Source organism: Phodopus roborovskii, unplaced genomic scaffold, assembly GCF_943737965.1.
Source record: "Phodopus roborovskii unplaced genomic scaffold, PHOROB, whole genome shotgun sequence".
Classification (NCBI taxonomy): domain Eukaryota; kingdom Metazoa; phylum Chordata; class Mammalia; order Rodentia; family Cricetidae; genus Phodopus; species Phodopus roborovskii.
Window position 1 is genome coordinate 10,600,176 of NW_026126409.1, and position 21,710 is coordinate 10,621,885.

The 21,710-nt window shown below is 46.3% G+C and overlaps 1 protein-coding gene across 1 annotated transcript in view; it reads right to left on the reverse strand.

The window, feature by feature from the left end:
• Col4a1 (collagen type IV alpha 1 chain) overlaps positions 1-21,710 on the reverse strand; it is a 106,096-nt gene that overhangs the window by 32,268 nt on the left and 52,118 nt on the right. Inside the window, exons 3-23 of the mRNA XM_051181976.1 lie at positions 13,992-14,081; positions 13,844-13,888; positions 12,908-12,952; positions 12,752-12,814; positions 12,260-12,313; positions 12,115-12,141; positions 11,522-11,605; positions 11,374-11,436; positions 9,871-9,906; positions 9,278-9,319; positions 8,303-8,389; positions 7,403-7,429; positions 7,198-7,248; positions 6,522-6,566; positions 6,386-6,439; positions 5,270-5,311; positions 3,850-3,934; positions 3,521-3,556; positions 2,614-2,778; positions 1,443-1,538; positions 182-265 (exon numbers count right to left, since the gene is read on the reverse strand). Of these exons, the coding sequence (XP_051037933.1) occupies positions 182-265; positions 1,443-1,538; positions 2,614-2,778; positions 3,521-3,556; positions 3,850-3,934; positions 5,270-5,311; positions 6,386-6,439; positions 6,522-6,566; positions 7,198-7,248; positions 7,403-7,429; positions 8,303-8,389; positions 9,278-9,319; positions 9,871-9,906; positions 11,374-11,436; positions 11,522-11,605; positions 12,115-12,141; positions 12,260-12,313; positions 12,752-12,814; positions 12,908-12,952; positions 13,844-13,888; positions 13,992-14,081 (1,321 nt within the window). The remainder of the gene's footprint in view (positions 1-181; positions 266-1,442; positions 1,539-2,613; positions 2,779-3,520; positions 3,557-3,849; positions 3,935-5,269; positions 5,312-6,385; positions 6,440-6,521; positions 6,567-7,197; positions 7,249-7,402; positions 7,430-8,302; positions 8,390-9,277; positions 9,320-9,870; positions 9,907-11,373; positions 11,437-11,521; positions 11,606-12,114; positions 12,142-12,259; positions 12,314-12,751; positions 12,815-12,907; positions 12,953-13,843; positions 13,889-13,991; positions 14,082-21,710) is intronic.

Here is a 21,710-nt window from a genome sequence, read left to right on the forward strand (position 1 = left end):
CTCGCCCTGAGCTAACTGACTGAAAAGCACATGGCACCATCCTAGCGGGTGGCCTTGACCATGGCTGTCCAAGCGGACTTGCACTGGTTACAGACTTTCATCCTCACCTTCATGCCTCTGGATGGCATCTGACCCCAAGGCTATCTCTAACATGGTTCATTCCACGCCCTACACCACTTACCAATCTCTCCAGGGGGGCCCTGTGGCCCAGGAGGACCTCGGAGTCCTTCTGTGTCACAAGCAAGGCAGCCTTCTCCTTTCTGACCTGAGGGAAGAAACAAGAGGTGCTTCATGTATGATTAATATACGCTTAACTTATGACGTGCCGACAGGAGGTCTGTGGTGCTGTGAGAATGGGCACAGGAGAGGAGATGCTCCAGCCAGAATTTTCCCTTCTCTAGCATCACTCTGGCCCACAGCACTGCCCACTAGTGAGTTATTCTCACATCCATCCTACAGGGCCCATGTCCAGCCCCCAGCATCACACCACACACACACACACACACACACACACACACACACACACACACACACACACACACACACGCCTTCTAGGATTCAGAGGATGGGTGGATGGACACGATTTCAGCTTAAAGAACTCCAGACACTGAGTCTATCACAACAATAGAGCAACTGATGTCCATAAATAGAGTGTGTGGTGAGGACAGCTGCCCTAAGATGCCCTCTGAAGGTGTTTTCCATGCAGCATTTATACTTCTAAAGGGTCAAAATTCTTTATAGTCCAAGCCAGAAATGGTCAACCATGGGGCTGGTTTTATGGCTCCAGTTTGTTCTGCCCCAAGGTTAACAAGCACATAAATATCGGAATGCCATTGTTTAGTCGGTACTAAGCCAGTGCTTGCACTGTTCCTGGAGCAACAGTCCCCGGTCTCCGGATCCAACTGCTCAAGAGATAAATCAGTGCCCTGCATTGACATCACAGCAAGCACTTGAAAGGTTAGAGATAAAACTAAGAGCCCAGAGTAAAGCCAGTTAATCCATCAACAGCAGAGTTGTCTGACCCGCTTGCACAAACACTTGAAAGGTCTCCAACATCCCAAGAATAGGTCCCTGATTTTCCTTAAAGGATGCATGTCCTTTGAGAAGGAAACGTCCAAGCTTTGAACTGAAAGCTTGTGGTATCAGTTGAGACTTACACACAACAGCAACACTAGGTTCTCCATCCTGGGTATGAGGACAGGGCAGTTGTCCAGGCTTCAAGGCTGAGTCTCCCGCTCCCACTCCCCATCAGACAACCTCAGCTAAGCTGCCGAATGCATCTTCATGGGAGTGGATATGGAGGACCCCCAAATGAGGCAGCAGGGAATGTGCCCACACCCTACCCTAATCTGACAAAGCCCAAGCCAGTCGATGGGGGAAACTGACCAGCACAAACACAACTACCATTTTAAAAAAAAATTTTTTTAATTAAAATTGCTTACCTTTCTCTCCAACTTCTCCTGTCAAACCCGTCTGTCCTGGAGTTCCCGGAGGACCCTGGTCCCCAGGTGGTCCAGGCTGACACTCCACAATGCCATCTGAAAGAAATGTTTAAAAACTGTAAGACACAGCCAGGCATTCTCACTCTCTCCCAATCTGACCCTTGATTAGCACGTCGGGCTAATTTGAATACTTTAGAAATTCAATTGTCGTTTCTCTCTAAATGAGCCTGTGATTTTAACTAGAAAAACAAAGCCAACATGGTGTTTCTGGATGGAATGTCTTCAGGATGCCCAGACCTCATCCTTATTTCCCACATTTCAAAAGTCACAAAAGAGAAGGAAGTTCAATAAAGCCTCATGTAATCTGCCCATTCTCTCACCAGCGAGTCACACTAATCCCTTCTCAAGGGAGCCGCCTATCTGGACTCAGTCCTTCCCCTGGGCCCTTATCAGTCTTCCTTGCCAGTCTCATCCTGGGAACTTCTGTCACAGACAGGCTTGAGTTCTTGGAATCACCACCACCAGAGCTCCAGGCTCATAAATCTGTGATTGGCCACATACAGGAGTCCCACTGCAAACCCCACAAAGGTGATGACTCCCAAAAGGGTTCCTGCCCCAAATACCTGCTGGTTTTAGCCCAGAAGGTACCCAGTACTCTGCTTTGGAAATCTGACCTGGAACTCTTTTATAATTATTGAAATGAGATCACAACATCACAATAAGCTAATCGTGACCTTTTGCTTCATCCTATCAGCTTTTCTGATGTAGGAAAACCCCCATGTGAGTCTCCATTATGCAGTGACATACTCTAGTGCAGTGTGTCCCCTCGACTACTCAAAGTAGCATTATGTGGTCTCTACATGAAGCAGAATACATTCAGCTGTCAATCAAAGTGAAACTAATCACCCTGCTTACCTCCGAAGCCTGGACACTTAGAGCTGGTTAAAGTACCACTTTCCCCTTTAAGCCTATTCTGTTGTTAGTGATTGTTGTTGCTGTTGTTGTTGTTTTGTGACAGTTAATTTTATAGAGCTACTCAAGCAAAAAGTGAATATCTAACTAATGGCAGGAGGCCCAAGCCTTCAGATGGCATTTCTTCTAGCAGCAGTCACAGTGCCCACCCAGTCTGCCCTGACTCCTGGCATCCGAAGGGACACACAAGGGCACTTACTTGTGTGACCTGGCTGCCCAGGGGGTCCAGGAGGCCCAGGAGGCCCAGGAGCTCCATCTCTTCCGCTTGGTCCTGGTAGAGACACGCCTGGAGGTCCCTGGTCACCCTTTGCTCCTCTTTCGCCTGGGACACCAGGGGCACCAGTCTGGCCTGGAACAGAGAAGCCTGCAAGGGCACAGGAGCTCGTGTAAATAGCCTGAAGACAGTATGACAGCTGTGCAGAGTCTACAGTCTGTCTAAGATAAAATGTCTACTCAGGTCCTCACCGAAGGAACCCTCCAGATAAGCACAACCCAGTAAGTCCTGAGCTCAAGTGTGACCAGGCTCCAAGACAAAGTGAAGTTAGGTCTGGAAATGGAGAGTCCACTTCTGTCAACTCTACATTCTAAGGTGCTCCGGGGGCCACACAAGGTGACCTGATAAAGCCCAGAAGGCTGATGGTAGAGACGCTAGGCAGTGCAGCTCAAGGGGTCACATAGAGCCACCCTGCTGTCCTGGAGGAGGGACAGCCACATGTGAGTCCCAGTGCAGGACTCCGGAAGCCTTCCAACAAATACAGAGTACAAAGAGAGGCTGGAGGAAGGTAAAGGGACACCATGCCATCCACCCATCTCAGCATCTGGAAGAACTGTGGCAGAGACAAGACCCCTGCTAGTTAAGATGTGTGCCCAGAGGGCCAGCCCAGAGGACAAACCAGTGTCCCTTGAAAAACAAGCATCTGCTGTCTACACATAAGCCTGCATCTGTGAAGTACAAAGCAAACGCACACCAGAGCACACTGAACTTTGATAAGTAGAGAGATCTGTGTGTAATAAGCTTTAGCCTGTCTCATGCACATGCCCAGCAGGTGTAACAAACACACGGGGCTAGAAACTACACAGGAAGAGCAACAAGTAAGTGTTCTCACCTGGAAGGCCTGGCTGGCCTTGGATTCCAGGGTAACCTTGAAAGGGGAAAAGAGAGTTGGACAAAGTGAGGAGGGGTCATTCATATAGTAGACATTTTCTGTTTCTCTGTTATTGTCCAGCCAGTCAAGAAGCCACCCACCAAACTGGGGACCCCATAACACCCCTTGCGGAAACAACATCCTCAGGAACCCGCAGAGAAAAAGGACTCCTGGGCACCTGATAAGACAGTGAGAAAGGACAGCTTGCCTGCCAGTCAGGCTCCCAAAGGAGTAAATGAAGGAGGGAGAGAGGGGGAGGGGAACAAGAAAGCAGACAAGCTGCAGCTTACCTTTAGGGCCTGGCTCTCCTTTAAACCCTGGGGCTCCAGGGTAGCCTCGCTCTCCTTTCTCTCCCAGTGGCATGGTGCCTATCACCTGCATTAAAACACGGGTCAGTGCCGGTATAGGAATGGCTGATAGCACACTGTACAATTTATGATATTACTTCATGGAAAATGGATGTGAAAGGGTAGAGGTGGTGTGTGGAGGGAACAGGGGAAAGGTATGGAAAGCCACAGAATGAGTACCAAGAACTGCCAGGCAGCTCCGCTCCGTTTATACAATTTCCTCGGCAGCAGAGATGGTCTCACTCAGTCACAAAGGCCTAGCCTAAAAGTGCAAATGCTTCCAAGCCATGAATTGCATGTCTTGCCTCACAAGACAACAGAGGAATGCCTGCCTGTCAGTATTTTTCTGATGTACAGGGCAGGAACACACACTATTGTTTTCCTTTTATTTGAGGACATTTTATGCTTTTTCTTTCTTGAAAGAACAAGAGGGCACTTCCTGAAAATCACAGTCACAGACCAGGAAGAAAGCATGGCCAGCCTCACTGAGAAAAGGAACCCTGGCTTACTATGAGCCTGAATTCCCCACAGTGCAAGGGAAAACAGCAGAGTCAAGCTATGGTTACAGTATCCCTCTGTATCACCTAAGTGAGGGGACACTCCTTAAAGTGCCACCCAGTAGCTCTGACTCAACCATTCTACAACATGTACATGTATCAAAACCACTGTACATCCAACTATATGTAAACTTTACTTGTAATTAAAAAGTAAATAAAGCAAAAACCTTTAAAACTAACTAAGTAAGATGTGTTGGTGGGACTGGGGTGAGATGAGAACCTGCCCACCCTGGGGTGAGTCACAGATGAGGGAGAGCCAGGGGTATGCTGGGCGCATCAGGGTGTTCAGAGGGCAGCAGTCCTGTTGCTGAAATGTGGCTTCAGGCCCCAAGCCCCCACCCACACAGCGAATGGCACAGTCCTACACCAGCTTCACCCCAGCAAACAGGGCAGGGGTGCTCACTGTTTCAAAAATGATGTGGAGCAGAACAGCTGAAATGGTAGTGGGTCCAAATGAACATGAACAAAGAGTGAATGCTACTTAGAATACAAAAGTGGTTTTGCTAGAACAGTCAAGAGATGGTTGAGCTGTTCCTCCTACTAAATTTTCCTTGGTGGACAATTGAAAAAAAAGAAAAAGAAAAAATAAAAACAGGTTTTAAAAATAGGTTTGCTAGGTTACCCACATACCAAGCTATTCATTTCCAGAGGTAAAAATGATAAAAGTGTGATTATTAAAGTCAGAGAAAATTATGCATTACTTCATTTGGCAGGCACCTGATTCAGCTAAGAGCATCATGCAAGGGGAACTTGCAGAGTAAACCCTATGCAACCCTGGGGCTCATCTCAAACACACTTATACTTACAGACCCGGGGGGGCCAGGAAGTCCAGCTTCACCCTTCTCTCCCTGCAAGGAACATGCACAGGAATTTTCTGGTAAAATAGAAGTTGGTACTACACAACCCCCAAATCATTGTCCTCTCCCCCCCAGCTCGGTTACTGTGTAGGAGCACAGTTCATCTGTGTCACACAAAGGTAGCATGGAAATAAAGATGTCCACACCGCCTAAATGGAAGGCTGAAGAGACATTGCTCACCCTCCCATGTGGCAGCCTCCCCAAAGGACCTTAAGAGAACCTTGTAGAAGTAGAAGTGTTCTTCTCTAAATGGCCACAAAGCAGTTTCTAACTCTAATTCCCTAAGGTGGTTATATGAGGACTTTCTGTCTGAAAGTCCCAAAATGAACTCCAGTGTTGACTTCAAACAGGTTTAAGATTATCTAGAACCCAATCAGCAGAAGGCACAGATGGTAAAAAAAAAATGTCTACCTATAACTAATTTATGGATGTCCACATAGATTGGACCCTCCTTATTTCATTAACAAAACATTAATTTAAAATAGCAAGATGTGGGCCAGTGAGATGACTCAGTGGGAAAAGTGCTGGACAGCAAGCCTGACAGCCTGAGTTCCATCCCAAGACTCATATGACGGGAAGAGAAAAGGGACTCTCACCAGCTGTCCACCAGCCTTCATATGTGACACCTATGTGCCCACACACAATCGACCAATCAGTCCATGTAATTTTTTAAGATTTAAGAAGAAGGAAGGCAATATGTGGGCTTAAAGCCCACGCTGTAGAAGAGACATTCCTATGTTCACCAAGGAACAGGAGGCTGCAGAACTTGGCCATACTTACTTTTCTCTATATTTCTGCATTTTCCTCTTACTTTATAATTAATTAGAGGAAAAAAAAAACTAAAACTACAAAAGAAAGAAAAAGACACTTGATCAACCATATCACATGATAGCCTTCTTTTAAATAATTCCTCAACCCTGGGGAGGTTAGCAAACTGTGTTGCATCCATCCATGCAATGTAGAAATATTTCCCCCCTTGAGTTCAGAGTTCTCTATCCTAGAAAGCAAATGGGTGAGCTTCTAGGATGAATGACCCATTAAAGGTAAAAACTTAAAACCACGCACCTGAGGGCCTGGCCGGCCTGGGAGTCCTGGGTACCCGGAATCACCAGGGAAGCCCTAAAAGGAAGGAAGGAAAGGATGCTCATGGAGGGGACAGTGGCCCTTGTCCACTCAGAGACTGCAGAGGGAAGAGACTTACCGGACTCCCCTTTTCTCCTTTCTCGCCATCTTTTCCAGGCTTTCCCTGCACAATAAAAAAGGAGATGTGAGTCTTTCACAGGTAACTATGGCCACACCACAGCTCTGTTCATCTCTCTCCCTTGTGAGGTACAGCACGGGCAGAGAAGAGGGGCACATGAGATGATGGGTCACCAGAAAGGAAGATGGCTGTTTCTGGAACGCACAGTGCAACCAGCTATAAAGGTCAATGCCTTAGGCACCAAGGGATTATTTTACCACTGGCAGTGGGCACAGGGGCTGATATGTAAGACTGCTTCTTCCCACACATGACTTCAGGGAGGCATGGGACGCTCCTGGCAACTGGCAGCTAAGCAGATAATCTACTGCTGTGTCCAGATAGGGTCCCAGCCACACAAGCCTGGCATGTGAGGGGGCGGGGATTCAGATCTGGTGTCAAGAACTGACAAAAACACCTAAGCACCCATTCTGACCACACAAGAAGGGTAAATGTCCAGAGGGGACAAGCACAGGTAGCCCTTCCAAAGCCTCCTTTTGCTAGCAGACCCGGTGAGGTCTGAGGAAGAAATCAGCAAACCCGATAGATGTATCCATCCTTCCATTTCAGTTCTAGGAGCCTGGGTATTAGAGGGGGGTGTGCTCACAGTGAGGAGTGGACAGATCTGGGAAGCACTTACCCGAGGTCCTGGCTTGCCTGGTTCACCTTTCTCTCCAAGCCCTGGAATTCCCTTAAGAGGCAAAAGGAAAAGGAGTTAGACTTGCTGGTAAATGCGAATACAACATGAAGTCAGACACACTTTAGCTTTGGTAGGAAATACCAATTCCATAATGTATCATCCTTCACAGAAAAATAACAATAGCAAAGAGGACCAGAGTACTCACCTGAAATCCAGGTTCACCTTTCTGACCCTAAAAGAATTGAGGGGTTGAGGAGAGATGGATAAGTATCATGTAATAGATACACCAAATGGTTATAGCACCTGCCAAATGGCTAAGTCACCCACCGAACAGCCGAATTGTCCACTAATAGCCACATCACACTCTTGCTGCTTTTCTTCCCTTTTTCTTCCCTTCCTTTCTTTACTTTGAGGCAGGGTCTTTTTATGAAGCTCTGATTAGCCTAGCATATAGCCCAGAACTTGTAGCAATCCTCCTGCTTCAGCACTCTTAGTGTCAGTATGATAGGAGTACACTAGCATGCCTGGTTCAGTTTTTCAGATGCCACATTGAACACATTAAAAAAAAGAGAGAGAGATGCAGTCTGCAGAGATGGTTCTGCCATTAAGAGCACATACTGTTCCTGCAAAAGGCCTGAACTTAGCTCCCAGCACCTTACTAGGCTGCTCACAAACACTCTAGCTCCAGGACACAGTGCAAAAATAAATATCCTTTTTCACCCATATTAACACAAAATTCACACTGGCCTCCAATAGTCCCTCCCTAGCATGGTTTGGGCTACAGGCTAATACCATGGTAAAAGAATGGATCATGGCCTCCTTCTACCCCTCAGCTGGACCCCTCTCATCTACACAGCCTCTCCTCAGCACCAGGCTTATTTAAGAAACCCCTCATTTGGTGAATTGGCACAGAATAGCCCAAGACAGCCCAGCACAGCCATTTCTGCTCTCTAACCTACTCAAGTTCATGGGACAGGACATCTATAACTTTCCAGGGCAAGATCAGTTATGGCTGGATAATCTACATTTTGACCCAGCTTCTCTTTCCCTCAGAATTTGTCCAAACTGAGAAAGCACACTTCTGCTGAATGGAGGTCAGGCATACCTTTTCGCCTGTTGGGGCAAAGTCTCCTTTTTCCTTAACTTGTGCCTGTCCAGGTACTCCAGGGGGGCCACTGACCCCCTGCTCACCCTGTTCATGTAAAAAGTGGAGGTTAATTAGGTACAAAGATAGAACAAGAACTGAGATACAGCGGTAAAAGTCTGAAGTTAAACACTAGCACACTCTCCTCCCACAGCGGGAACCTTGGCTTCTGTAGGAAAATGGACCAGTGGGTGTCCACAACCAGAGAGGTATGTTTCCCAAGCTTAGGAGCCTGAACAGCTGCAGGACACATCAGGGCAATGCACCTGCACACACCACAGTGTCAGGGAGAGCACACACCAGCTGATAGGATATTGGCAAGAAAGGGGATACGTTAGGTAAGCCTAAATAAGAGAACCACACACTTCTTACTCAGGCAGTTTAATAGCTAGCCACACTCAGAATTAAAGGGAAAGTCTACCAGACATGAATGAGAGCCGAAGACTTCAACAGTAAAAAGCATTAGCCCGGGCTCTGTTAGGACCCACATGGTCTGGTATCCTCTGGTGGAAGATGCTCACACCTGCTTGCACACCCAAAGACAGGCAACAATGGGAGAATGCTCTTTTGTCTTACCCAGGGACAGTACTAGAGAGAACTGCAAGGAATCAGGGGTCCACCCTTTGCCCTTCTTGCCAAGAAAAAGATGTTTGTCCAGTTTTCACTGGCACCTCACTTCCAAGGCACGCACTGCCTTGGTACCCATCTGGTTCCCGAGTGAAAAACAGTACCTACATCATAGCCTCCTCACAATGGCTGCTCTCGTGGTTGGGTTTAATAGAGTAATGCTAATAGGAGTTTAAATTTCACTCTTCTGAAATGAATTTGAAATCTGATGAATCTGCTGGCTGAGCTCTGTTCAGATAAGGGGACTCAGTGTCCTTGTATCACTGGGCACCACGATCAGCAGAGGAACCGTAATGGGTACTCACTCACCTTGTCACCTTTTGGTCCTTGGAAGCTGGAGCCCATCTGCCCCTGTTGGTTACAAATTACACTTTATTATTAAGGCTGTCTGTCACCTTGGCCAGGCATCCTAAAAGCTCCACACAGGTGGAACAAGAGTTAAGCTTCAAACAATAGTTTTTGTCCTGCAAACACCATAAGCTTTGCAAGAAAAGCCACAAAGGATGCAATGACCATTCAATGACATTTACAAATATTATAATAAATTAATGTAAGGGTTTTTAAAAATCTGGGCTCAGAAAAGTAAGGGTATGATCAATGAATCCAAAGCCATAACTAAGGGTTGAGTAGATGGAATCAGAGCATCTCAGAGATGACGATGAGGAGGAGGGGAAGCAGAGTAGAGGATGGGAGCTAGATAATAGAATAATGACTGACAGGTGATAGTCAATAGAGAGAGATGGACAGACAATACAATACATAATTCTGATGGGTAGTCCCATATAAGGATGAGAACAGGGTGACTTTCCAAAGCTCTTTACAGTAACTTACAGAAGGGATCATGGTAATCTCACACAGTCCTATATTAAGGAGGAAAGTAATACATGACAAAATATCTTTACCTTTTCTCCAGGAGGGCCAGGAGGGCCTGGGGGACCCTGTAAGAGAGAGAGAGAGAGCATTTTAGTTAAGCAATATTCAAAACTAGCTATGATCTGGAAGATGAAGTGCCCCTCCACACCAAACAAAAAAAAAAAAGGCTTTTGTTGAAGGCATGGTCCCCAGCTGGCGGCACAATTGAGAGGTGAGTGCATCGAAGGGGTGCATAACCATCGATGAGTCCATAACAGAAGGGATCTGTGGGCACAGGGCGTGTGACTAAAGACTGTGAGCCAGTAGGGTTGTGCCCACGCACTTCCCCTGTCCCTCTGCATGTCTCAACTATACCTCACCACAATGTTCCGCCTCCCCACAGGCTCAGAAACCACAGGACTGTGTGGCTCAAAACCCCTGAAGCCCTGAGACGAGATAAATCGATCCTCCTTGTAAACTGTTTTCTTTGTATTTTGTCCAACCAAGGAGAAACTGACACCGTCTTCTGTACTGACACCATCCTAAGAGAGTTTCTACACAGACCTATAAATCTTGAAAATAGACAGCTATGAGTCAGGGAAATTACGAAGAGAGGCAGAAGTCCCTGAAAGGCAAGGACTGCCCCTTGGGCGCTGAAGGCCTGAAGGTACCAGCGGGTGCTCCAATCTAGAGCTGCCCACATAGGAACAGCACCTTCCCATTTTAGATGCAGGTTTCTACCTTGAAAAAACAATTCTTCTAGGGAGTAGATTGTGGTCATGTCAAAAAAAAAAAAAAAGTCCGATATGTGCAAGAAATTTTCAGAATATTTCGATAATCAAATTTTTTTTTAAAGAAAAGCCAGGACTTCTGTAATATAAAAAGGAGAAAGGCAAATGTGCTCTATTTACACATGTGAAGAAAACAATATAAAAAGAAAAGAAGATTAAAGTATAAGCCTCAGGCTTTCTGAGAAAGTGCACAGTCGGGTTGTGTGTAGGCTGCAAATTCAATCACCTCTGTGCATTCCTTGCACACTTGGTTCTTAGTAAACACATCTTTTCACACTAACTTTTCTGTGCTGCAAAAATAAGGACATGAGGAAAGGCCTTTCTCCTTCTACAAGCAAGCCAGCTGTGCCAAGGCTGGGGGTGTGCATCCTCCTCAGTGTCACCTCCAGGTGACCTCAGGGTCCTCTCCAGGTCTGTGTCCCACTCCCAACTGACCCTGAAATCCTGATATGCCTCTGCAACCCTTCCCCTCTGCACAAAGGGCATAGCCTACCCCAGGGACCTTCAGTCTGGCTTCCACAGTGACTGGACTTATGGGTATCCAGTAGCCCTGACACACAGACAGGCCATCTGTCCCAGCATGTCTTGAGGGTCCACAGTATAAATCACCCTTTTCCCACAGCTCTGAGAATCAGGGACTGGAGGTGTCAGCCACACTTCTTCATAACAAAGAAGTTGAACTAAGAAGGAGCCACAGGGCAAGATTCTCAGTCAGTTCCCCATTTTCCACGTCTCCTCCAAGTGACTACCCTCAAAACTTACCGGTGGCCCAGTGAATCCTGGAGGACCAACAGGTCCCTGGAGTCCTGGCATCCCTGGTAAGCCCTGTGGTTGGATGAGAAGAGAAAGGATTACAATATTGCCATCCGCCCAGGGGGTAACTTGTCTGGTGTGTGCAGCACAGGCTTACCGGCATCCCAGGGGAACCAGGGAATCCTCGCTCCCCTTTTAACGGTATTCCAGGAATGTAGCCGAGAATTTCACCAGGATCTCCCTAGAAGAAGAAGGAAGAAGAAAAGATGAAAATATTGATAGACATGAAAAAGAATCGGAATCCATTCAGTACTGGGGTGGGACTGGCCCCAGGCTGGGACTCAGACCTGGGGAGTTGGGAGACACAGCACAACTATGCAGGTTCTTCCTCAGGCACCATCTAGTTTGGTGTATGTTTGTTTGGGTTTTTTGGTTTGTTTTTTCTCTTTTTCTTCTACTAGTCTAGAGTTCAGTCAAATAACAGCAGTGGCCTATGCCTGAATCACTTCTGCACATGATTCACAGTATGCCCACAATGGGAGATACACACACACACACACACACACACACACCCCACCACCACCATACACCCACACCCACCACACACCACACACCCACACAGACCACACATATGCACAGCTTGAAACCTAAGTGTCTCTGTGGGATTTGTGCATCCTTTTCATATAACAGAGTTTAGGACATTTGTTTCAAGTGTTTTCAGCTGATTACTTATGAGGAAATAAAACATACCTTTATTCCTGGTGACCCTTTTGGTCCCTAGAAAAGAAAAGGTTTAGCTGTAAGTTTTGCTTCTCCAGAAGTATTAGTAGTGGTAAGATATGAGCACCAAATCAATAACTAGAGAAGAATGCCTATTTGATAATCATATACTCACAGGATCCCCGCTGAGTCCAGGCAAGCCAGGAGGACCGACTGGCCCTCTCTCGCCCTAGGAGAGACAGAAAATGTCACACATGGATGCACACTCTAACACTTCACAACAGACATCACTGTCCCACCCTTTAGAGAGGCTGAACTGGTGGCTGCAAACATGATGGTCTGTTACAAGTTAAACACTGGGTGCCACTTTATGGAGAAAACACCAAAATCCCCAAGCAAGAGTGACAGATATAAAAACTCGGGGCAGCAGATCTGGGGTTGATTTAGTAGCTGATTCCAGATAAAAATCTTTAAAAGAACAAGTTTAGGCTAAACTGTACAAGTAGCAAGGAACTGTTACCTTTCCTGTACATTACACATGGGGAAATTGTATTTTCTCATCTGAGAAAGTGAGCATCAAGGTAAGTCTCTTCCCAGCGACTGTACCTGATGTTTCTGTGTGAGGCTACATACACATGATCAAGGGCGAGTCTCGGTCTCAGCTTACCTTCGTACCGTTGCATCCTGGGATACCTGGGGGACCTGGGGGACCATCTTGGCCAGGAATACCCTGCAATCGATCAGATGAAGAGGTCAGAAAAATAGGAACTCACCAGGTGGTAGGGCATTTCATGAAACAGATTCACATATTTTGCATACGTACAGGAAGTCCGGGGTTCCCAGGGTAGCCAGCTATTCCAGGGGGTCCCTGTAAAGATAGCACAAACGCCTTTCAGCCAACCACAGAGAAGACTTATTACCCCCTTCACACCTCCCCAGCTAAAGCAGCTTAGAGCATGCACGCTGAGCAGAGAGAGCATTCTGGGAAGGAAGCACCAAGACTAGCAAAAGGTACAAGGCTAAAGGAACTTTTCTTCTTGACTCTCAAATCAAGGCTGTGTATACACAAAATAACATTGCCCTAGTCAAATCTCTCATGCTGAGTTAAAATCAATTTTAATTCACATTAAAATCATAAGCACTTTATGAAGAAGTGTTTGTGGAATAAACTCGAATTTATTTGTAGTGAGAGCCCTTATCTTCTAACTCCTAAACAGACAAGCACAGTCAGCTGCATCCACAGAGAGCAACAATGCCCCATGAGCCCACGGGAATGCCAAGGAGTGTCACACACATCACAGTCCCCTTCCTTCCTCATTATGTAACCACACCAAACATTTCAAGGCAGGGTCCTATGTTTCTGCCATCAATGTGCCTTGGAAAGTATCATCTTTGTACTCTCTGGAAATAATACAGTAAAGAAAATAAAAAGTTTGGCTCTGAAAGTGTCTCTACACATCCAATGATGTTTTCTCCTTCTAATGACTTTGGGCAGAAAATTAACTACCCCCCTCTTCCAAATTAAAACATCTATAATGGACCCTTGAAGAAGAATGAGCAGGAGTGAGCAAGCTTATACAGCAAGGGAATTCTGCTTACATATAGTAGCAGCCCACAGGTAAGAAGGCTGGTGGCCCTTGGCAGCAAGAAGAGGCAGAAGAGAGAACATAGAGGAAAGAAAGGAAGGCAGCCCCTGGAGCAAAGTTTGCATTGTGCTCTGGATGCCTCAGTCCTCAGAGTCACCAGCCACTATACTCACTCTTGTCCCTTTTGTACCAGGAAGTCCAGGTTCTCCAGTATCACCCTACAACAGAACAAAGAGATTCCATAAGGACAGCTCAGGCCATTGTCACAAGACTGAAGACAACACTTGCAATTCACCCCACCTTTATTCCATCTCAGCTCACCTTTTGTCCTGGTGGTCCATGTGGCCCCTCAGGTCCTTGCATCCCAGGAAACCCAATAACACCTTGTAATCCTGGAAAGCCTCTCTCCCCCTGCAGAAGAGAGAAGTCACGGAAGTCAGATAGAGGGCGGGGAAAAGAAGTACCTGTGACAGATGGTTGCGGGCATTGACTGTGCCTGCAAAGGCAGCATCTAAACAGCGGCAAAGAGAGGGAGATCTGCCTCTGAGTGACAAGGACAGAAACATCAGCCTTGTCCTGTTAGAGGCCCTAACAGTCACAGCAGAGCAGAGGACAATTCTGGTGCCTTCTGAGCTGCTGCCAATCTTCTTCCATCCTTGGCATCACAAATGCAAATTCCTAGTCTTCAGGCTCACAGACTCACCTGCCAACAGTTCCCAGGTTCTCAGGCTTGTGACCCTGGATGGAGTTACACCACTGGCTTCCTTAAGCCACCAGCTTTCAGATGACACATTGTACAACTCCTCAGCCTCTCAAATCATAGGAGTCAATTTTAACAAAAGAAAAGTCTCTTCTCACCTAACTACCAACCCATCATCCATCCACCCACCCATCCATCCATCTATCTATCTACTCACTCACCCATCCTTCCATCTGTTCATCCATTTATCCATCCATCCATCCACCCACCCACCCATTCATCCACCCACCCATCCATCCATCCACCCACTCACTCATCCATCCATCCACCCATCTACCTTCCCTTCCATATCCACCCACTCACATATTGGCCTACCTATCCACTCACACACCCACATACCCATCTACTCACCATCCATCTATACATACATCCAATATGTCATCAATTTTCCCATCCATGTGCATATTTATCCAGCTATCCATCCATCCATCTACCCACCAGTCAGCTCATATTGGCTGCTTCGCCAAAAGAAATGGACTAAAGCAGAAGCCTTTCTAAGTACCACTCAACATGGTAAGGGTCCACAATAAGTGCCTGAAAATGGATGATGAAACTGTGTCCAGTGTTCCATGTTTCCGCCTAAGAGCTATATCATATTCAAAGACTGTAAACTAGAAACAATTAAGTTTTTTTTTCCCAGTGAGTTGATTACAGTCTCAGTCAGTTACTGGCACCTTTTTGTTATTAATAGATGACATGTTGTGATGCCATGATCAGTCATTTCTCTCTGTGGATCTCTCAGAAGTACTGACAATCAGGGTCAAAGTTCTGATCTCAGCACACAAATGATCAATAGTTTGATAGTGGACTTGGATCATGCGCCGTTCCTAAAGGGAACTTTACAAAGAAAAGATCAAAACTTACTGGTGGCCTCTGCCCCAACTCAGAAAGAAATAAGAAACGTGATATTTAAAATAAGGAATATCATTTATGGTATAAATGTTTGAGGAGGACTGCAATACACTGGGGATGAACAAAGAATGGTGGGGGGAAACTGTAAGACTCTGGCCCTTAGGCTGACCTTCCAAAGATGAATGCAAAGTAAGTACAGGGAGAGACAAAAGGAACCAGAGCATAGGAGTACAGGCTGGAAGGGGATGTGGTGGGATGTCAGACCACGTGGTCACACCAGAAACACTGATGAGGTGAACACACAGGCAGGCAGGACCAACTTTTGACCCTGGAAACAGTGTGCATTCTGTATCTAAGGCAGTGAGGGGCCTGAAGGAATCTAGAAAGATTGCCATGTTTTGACTATCAACAAAGGAAACCCATAAACCCATTTCCTCTTTCCTGCAGGTAACCTGTCACAAAGCATATGGTGCTTTGGAGCTGGCTGACAGGACTGCTTTACTTAGTGCCCTTTCCTCCAAACTGTCAAGAGGTCCTAGAAGTTGCAGATAGCTGTCTCACCAATCCTCTGGATCTTTATCAATACAGAAGTGTGATGGTGACCCCAGGCTTTCGTGGGTACGTTTCATTGGAGCCTAACTCAGAAGTCTAGAAAATGCATGTAAATAAATAAGGGGCAATATTTTACATTTCAAAGGAGAGGGGACATAGTAAATTCCTAAACTTTGGAAGCACCCTTGGGCCAACACCAGTGGAAGGAGCCAATTCAAAAGCACACCTTGTGCCCTCGAATGAACTTGGCATGGATGCTGGATCCCTTCTCCTGGATGTGTAGTGAGTGCTGAGGAAGAAGACCTCCAAGTCTTGCCCAGATGAAAGTGAAACATACGTTTGCCCTGAGACCGTCATGCTGCTGGCACCCATGCGACCACAGGAAACGCTTACTACAAAGATGCCATCATATGAGTCACCAAGCTACAGGACCCAGTCCTCAGATGTAGAAAAGCAGTGCTCAAAATGGGGTACAACTCAACTGAGAACAGCTGGCCCAAAAAATAATAAAATAAAAAATAAAAATTGAATTGTATATCCTCAAATAACCCAACATGAGCTGGGGAGGAAACAAGGAGGGCATGTTACTGCAGAACTTTCTAGTCTGTCTGCGGAGTATTTTTAGTACTTAATTGATATTGGCAGTATCACTAGGAGACCAACAGAGATAAGGTTTTTTTGTTGGTTTTTTTTTTTCCCCCTCATTTTAATCACAGTGGGGACGGCAGCCAGATGAACTGATTCCTACCAGATTTTCACTGAGTCAGCTCTGAACCAGAATTAGAAATGAACTCAACCCACCCAAGGCCCTTCCTTATGTAGGTCACTAGAGCAAGCTAGTTCCCAGCAGCATATTAAACGAATCCACAGCATAATGTCAGCCAGTGAAGGAGACCCTCTTACGTTCATGCTATAGGAAAAGTTCGACACCCATCCTGGACTGACTGGTCACACGTCACTGGTGACCCCTCACACTCCTGGGAACAGAAAAGAAAAATCTGAATTCCCAGACTGGCCTCCACACAAGGACACATTCTTCCCGGAATGTCACTAGAGTGCTTAAGCAATTGCATCTCCCAAGAGTTTTGAAATCAACTAAAAAGGAAATGGCTTCTCCCTCCACAAGCGTTTTGCTAGTCCCCATTTTTTAAATATTCTCGTTTCTTGCTAAAAAAAAAAAAAAAAAAAAAAAAAAAAAACTGCACATTCATAATCAGACGCCCAGTGTCCTCTCTAAGATTACCATGAGAACAGAGGCAGAACAGATGGACGGGACAAGCACTCATGCAACTATACAATGACTTGGCACACAGCACACGCTGCACTGGAGCCAAATGGCTCCATCCTGCTTCTAGCAGTTTCCACTGGGGAAGAGGGACGAGAAGAGAGCCGGACATGCCATGCTAAGGCCATCGGTGCCAGGAGTTTCCAAGCCCGACTCTGCAGCTGCAGTGGGCAATACTCCAGCTGAGACCACCCCTAAGCTCAAGGCCAAAAGCAGAGTGGGGGAGGAAGAGTTCTCAGGTCATGCACTTCCCACAATGAGCTACAGGCGAAGCCAAAAGACAGAGTGGCCACTCAGTTGGTCCCAGGCACAACTGACCACCACCGCAGCGGTGAGCAACACTGAGGATCAGGAGCTGGGGGTTAGCTCAGTTAAAGAGTGCTTGCCTAGCATGGGGATCCCTGGATGGAGAAAGGATAGAGAGCATTCAAGAGAAGCTTGTAAAATATTACACAAAAGCTTCAATGTGACCAAGCCTTGTGATTTCACTGTTATAAGGAATTGTGCCATTCACAGCGAGAACGTGTAGATTTTCAGCACTAAAACAAGAGATGACTGAAGACACAGAGATGCCAGCCATCCTGATCTAACCTGACTTGATACACACCAAATGCAGCCAATCAAATTATCCCACGGGGGCTAATAAGTATATACCAATGGCATGCATCAATTAAAAAGAAAAGAAAGGAAGGAAGGAAAGAAGGAAGGAAGGAAGAAAGGAAAGAAGGAAGGAAGGAAGGAAGGAAGGAAGGAAGGAAGGAAGGAAGGAAGGAAGAAAGAAAGAAGAAAAAAACTCATCCTCTCTAGCCCCAAAGTCATTGTAACTATATATGGAATTTTAAATTCGGTCTGCATCTGGATAAAGAAAGACTGTATAAAACAAGGAGAGCCATATGGCTGTGTTCTCCAGCAAAACTCAGAACTTGAAGAGTAGGAACAAAATGCTGTTGTTTATGGAGATGAAAGAAGGCAGCACGCAGAGTGGCCTCGGGGCTGACGTCAACCATTCCAAATTAGGCTTGAAACAGAGTTTCATGCTGGAGAAACTTAGAATGTTTGCTTACAGTATTATCTAAAGCAAGCACATAAAAATCCCGTAAAACGTAGAAAGAAAGGATTCCTTTGTAATACCTGATCATGTCCCTGCTCTTACAACACCATAAAAAGAGCTTAAATTCAACTATAGTCTTAGCCAAAAAGTCAAACAGGAAGCACCTACAACATTAAAAGTTGGAATAGTAGGGAATTTCTAAACTCAAGGGGTAATTACCAATCATAAAATGTATCAAAAATAAGTGGTCATCAAAAAATCCTATTATCAAAAGCAATCAGGATGACCAGGGGTGGTGACTCTGTAATCACTTGGGAAGCTGAGGCAGGAGAGTTGATGCAAGTCTGAGCTACATGAGTTCACCCTGAATGATGAGTGAAATTCTGTCTCTGTAATACTTATCTAAGGGGCTGGAGGGATGGCTCCACAGTTAAGAGCACTGGGGACAAGGGTCTGGTTCCTAGCACCAACATGGAGGCAGACAAGCCTCCTGTAATTCCACACTCAGGAGGTTAGATGCCCTCTTCTGGTCTCTGTGGGCACTGGACACACATGTAGTGCACATACATACAAGCAGGCAAAACACACTTATTCATAAAATAGAACTAATTTGGGGGGGTTGTTTTTCAGGACATGATTTCTCTGTATAACAGCCCTAGCTGTACTGGAACTTGCTCTGTAGACCAGGCTGGTCTCAAACACACAGACTCACAGAAATCCTGCCAAGTGCTAGGATTAAAGATGTGTGACAGCACTGCCTGGCAATGTTTTTTTTTTTTTAATTTAGCATATATAAAATAATTTTTTAAATGTCTATGGCTGTTTTAATGGCCAAAACAGAAACCCCATTTCAATCAAATGTTACCTGAGTTTTCACATTTTAAACAAGGGGATCATGGATCTTCAAGGGAACCACAGCACATGCAAAGATGTCTGCGGATATCTGGAGCAAACTTTGGGTAGGAGGATCTCCATGGGTTTTCATAGAAAATGCAAGGAACTGGATGATCAACACTGACTGAAGAGCACAATCCAGCCTCTACCTCTTCTTGGAAGAAGTTACTCAGTCAGCATTTGGCACACAGGAGATAGGATTGTGACATGACCAATAGCATGATGCACCCCACCTAAAGGGCAAGTACATGAACACATCCTACAATCTTTACGTGTTGGAGAATCCTAGACAGGGCAGAGCCCAGGTCCCTGGCACAGGCTTAGCCCTAGAGGCCCCATTAGCGCCTGGCTGATTCCTCTGCTCCAGCTGAGCAGCAACAGGAAAATCTCTGTCCTGGACGTGATTCTGAGCCAGCTGTGTCCTTCTGTCATCTGATGTCCTGAGATGTTACTTTCCATGAAAGGCTGAACATAGTTGAGAGATGAAATTGTGCTGGTTTTTTTTTTTTTTTTTTTTTTTTTTTTGCCCATAGTTCCCAGTCCATGTGGTTACTGGGAAGCTATTGGGATGCGGGGACACCATCAATGGGAGACCAAGGTCAAAGTGAGAACCATGGTCAACAGGAGACCACAGCCAATGGGAGATCACAGTCAAAGGGGGATCACGGCACTTTGCCAAAATTCCACAAGTTCAGTCCCTTGAGCCTAGCCAAACAGGCATCTGCAGGACCATTTCCGGAATGTGATACTGCTGGGAAAGTTGCAGGCAGGCTCTAATCTGTGTCACCAGGTCAGGGAAAAGCTCCTGTGACGGGGCTCCTCTGGGAGCTCCCTGCATGCCATGTGTTTGACACTGCAGTGCTGTAGGGAAAGGGGACAAGACCCACACAGCTGAGACAAGGGACATTTCTTTACTCAGGCAGCACTTCGGATCTGTTTCCCTCTGCTCTGCAAATGTCTCAAGGAACTAAATGTAGCACAGGAGGCAGTGTCACTAAACTGCACTAAGTGTCAGGTCTACCATTCAAAGCTCACATGGTCCAACATGAACCTCAACACTGGCAGCATGTTAACCAAGGGCCTCAGTGCCAACACAGCTAGCAAGTTCACCATGGGGCTCACTGCAGCACAAAGGAGGTGAGGAGACGCAGTGAATCGTTCACTCAACACAAGAATAACCAAGAGCTGCAAATACCCTCTCATCATAGACAAGTAGAAACTTCCCAATGAAGCTAACCCTCCAACAGCAAACCGACCAAAAGATGGAGGCCACTGTCGGAGAAAAACCAGCAGCAAAACAGAGCGCTGGCAAATCACCAGCACAGAGAGGTGCAGACATCTTCCACATGTAGTTCTCTGTAACACCCATCTGGGCATCTATCATAAGCCACCTGAAGCACACAGGTTCCCACGCTGACCTCCTGCCTTCTATGCTCACCAGGTGCTGCCGACTCTTTCCCACCTGGTTCTTGACCTTCAGCCAGAAGCTCATGAGAACCAGAGGAAGTCCCACACCTGCAGAATGGGATTTGAGCTACACTCTTGCTGTAAGGACTCCCTTCCTCTACAGCTTTCAGTAGATGCCAGAGACCTTTCACCCCACATCCTCTCTGACCACCTGACACAGGTGGCTCCAGGAAGCTCTACCTGCAGGGATCCCAGCTGAGTGTCCCCTTCCTTAGAAAAGTCTAGACACAAGAGACTTAAGAAAACCTTGGTCTCTCCTAAGCAGCTGGTCCTCTGTGGCTCTCAGTCTGGCCACCAGAGGGAGCGCTGGGTCCACACGTCTTCAGTAGATTCAGGCTCTCACACACTCCTGCACAGCAGGAGTGCATCAAATGTAGGTGTGGTGGCAGGACCTGAAATCCCTGCACTCAGGAGGCAGAGGCCAAGAGGTTGAGGAGTTCAAGATCAGCCTTCGCTACAAGAGGCCCTGTCTCACTCTGCACCCATAAATGCATGCATGTGTGTATACACACATATTCATGGGCACAACAGAGAGACAATAGCTCGACAAAGGCCTAAGAGGTAGAATTGTCTAGGAAAGAACTTTAATGGAGTTGAACATTTATTAAATTAAGTATGAAATGAAAAGCCTACACACTGGGGCTGTGGAGTGACAAGGTGCTGACTATAGGAACATCATGAACTAAGTGTTCTTCTGGTTTTATTGGTGAATATTAATGGTACAGACTGAAGACATGCACTCCTCCTACTCCACTCTTGCCTCCCCTTTCTCCTTCTGGTCCCTCCCATTTTACATCTTGGGTATCTTTTAGTTTGGCTTTTGCATCTACTTTGTAAACTGAGGAGATCCGGTTTGTTAAATGGCTGCATATGAACACACACAGCACAAACAGCAATTAAATCCTACAAACAGCTACAGATAGGATGGCAGGGAGTCCTTTAACCCACGGTGACTGCACACCACACTGCCAGTGAAACATTTTCAGGGGTTTGGCTCCCTTCCTCGGGTTATAGAAAAGGTATTCCTTGAGGTAATTCCGTCCATCCCCCTGGCATTTGGGAAGTGTGTGTGACTTAGTAAAGGAGGGAAAGACATCCATCCACCTTTCCATAGCTTCTGAAGAGAGTGACACAAGTCATCCTGAAAACAACTATCAACATGTGCTTTCATGAGGATTA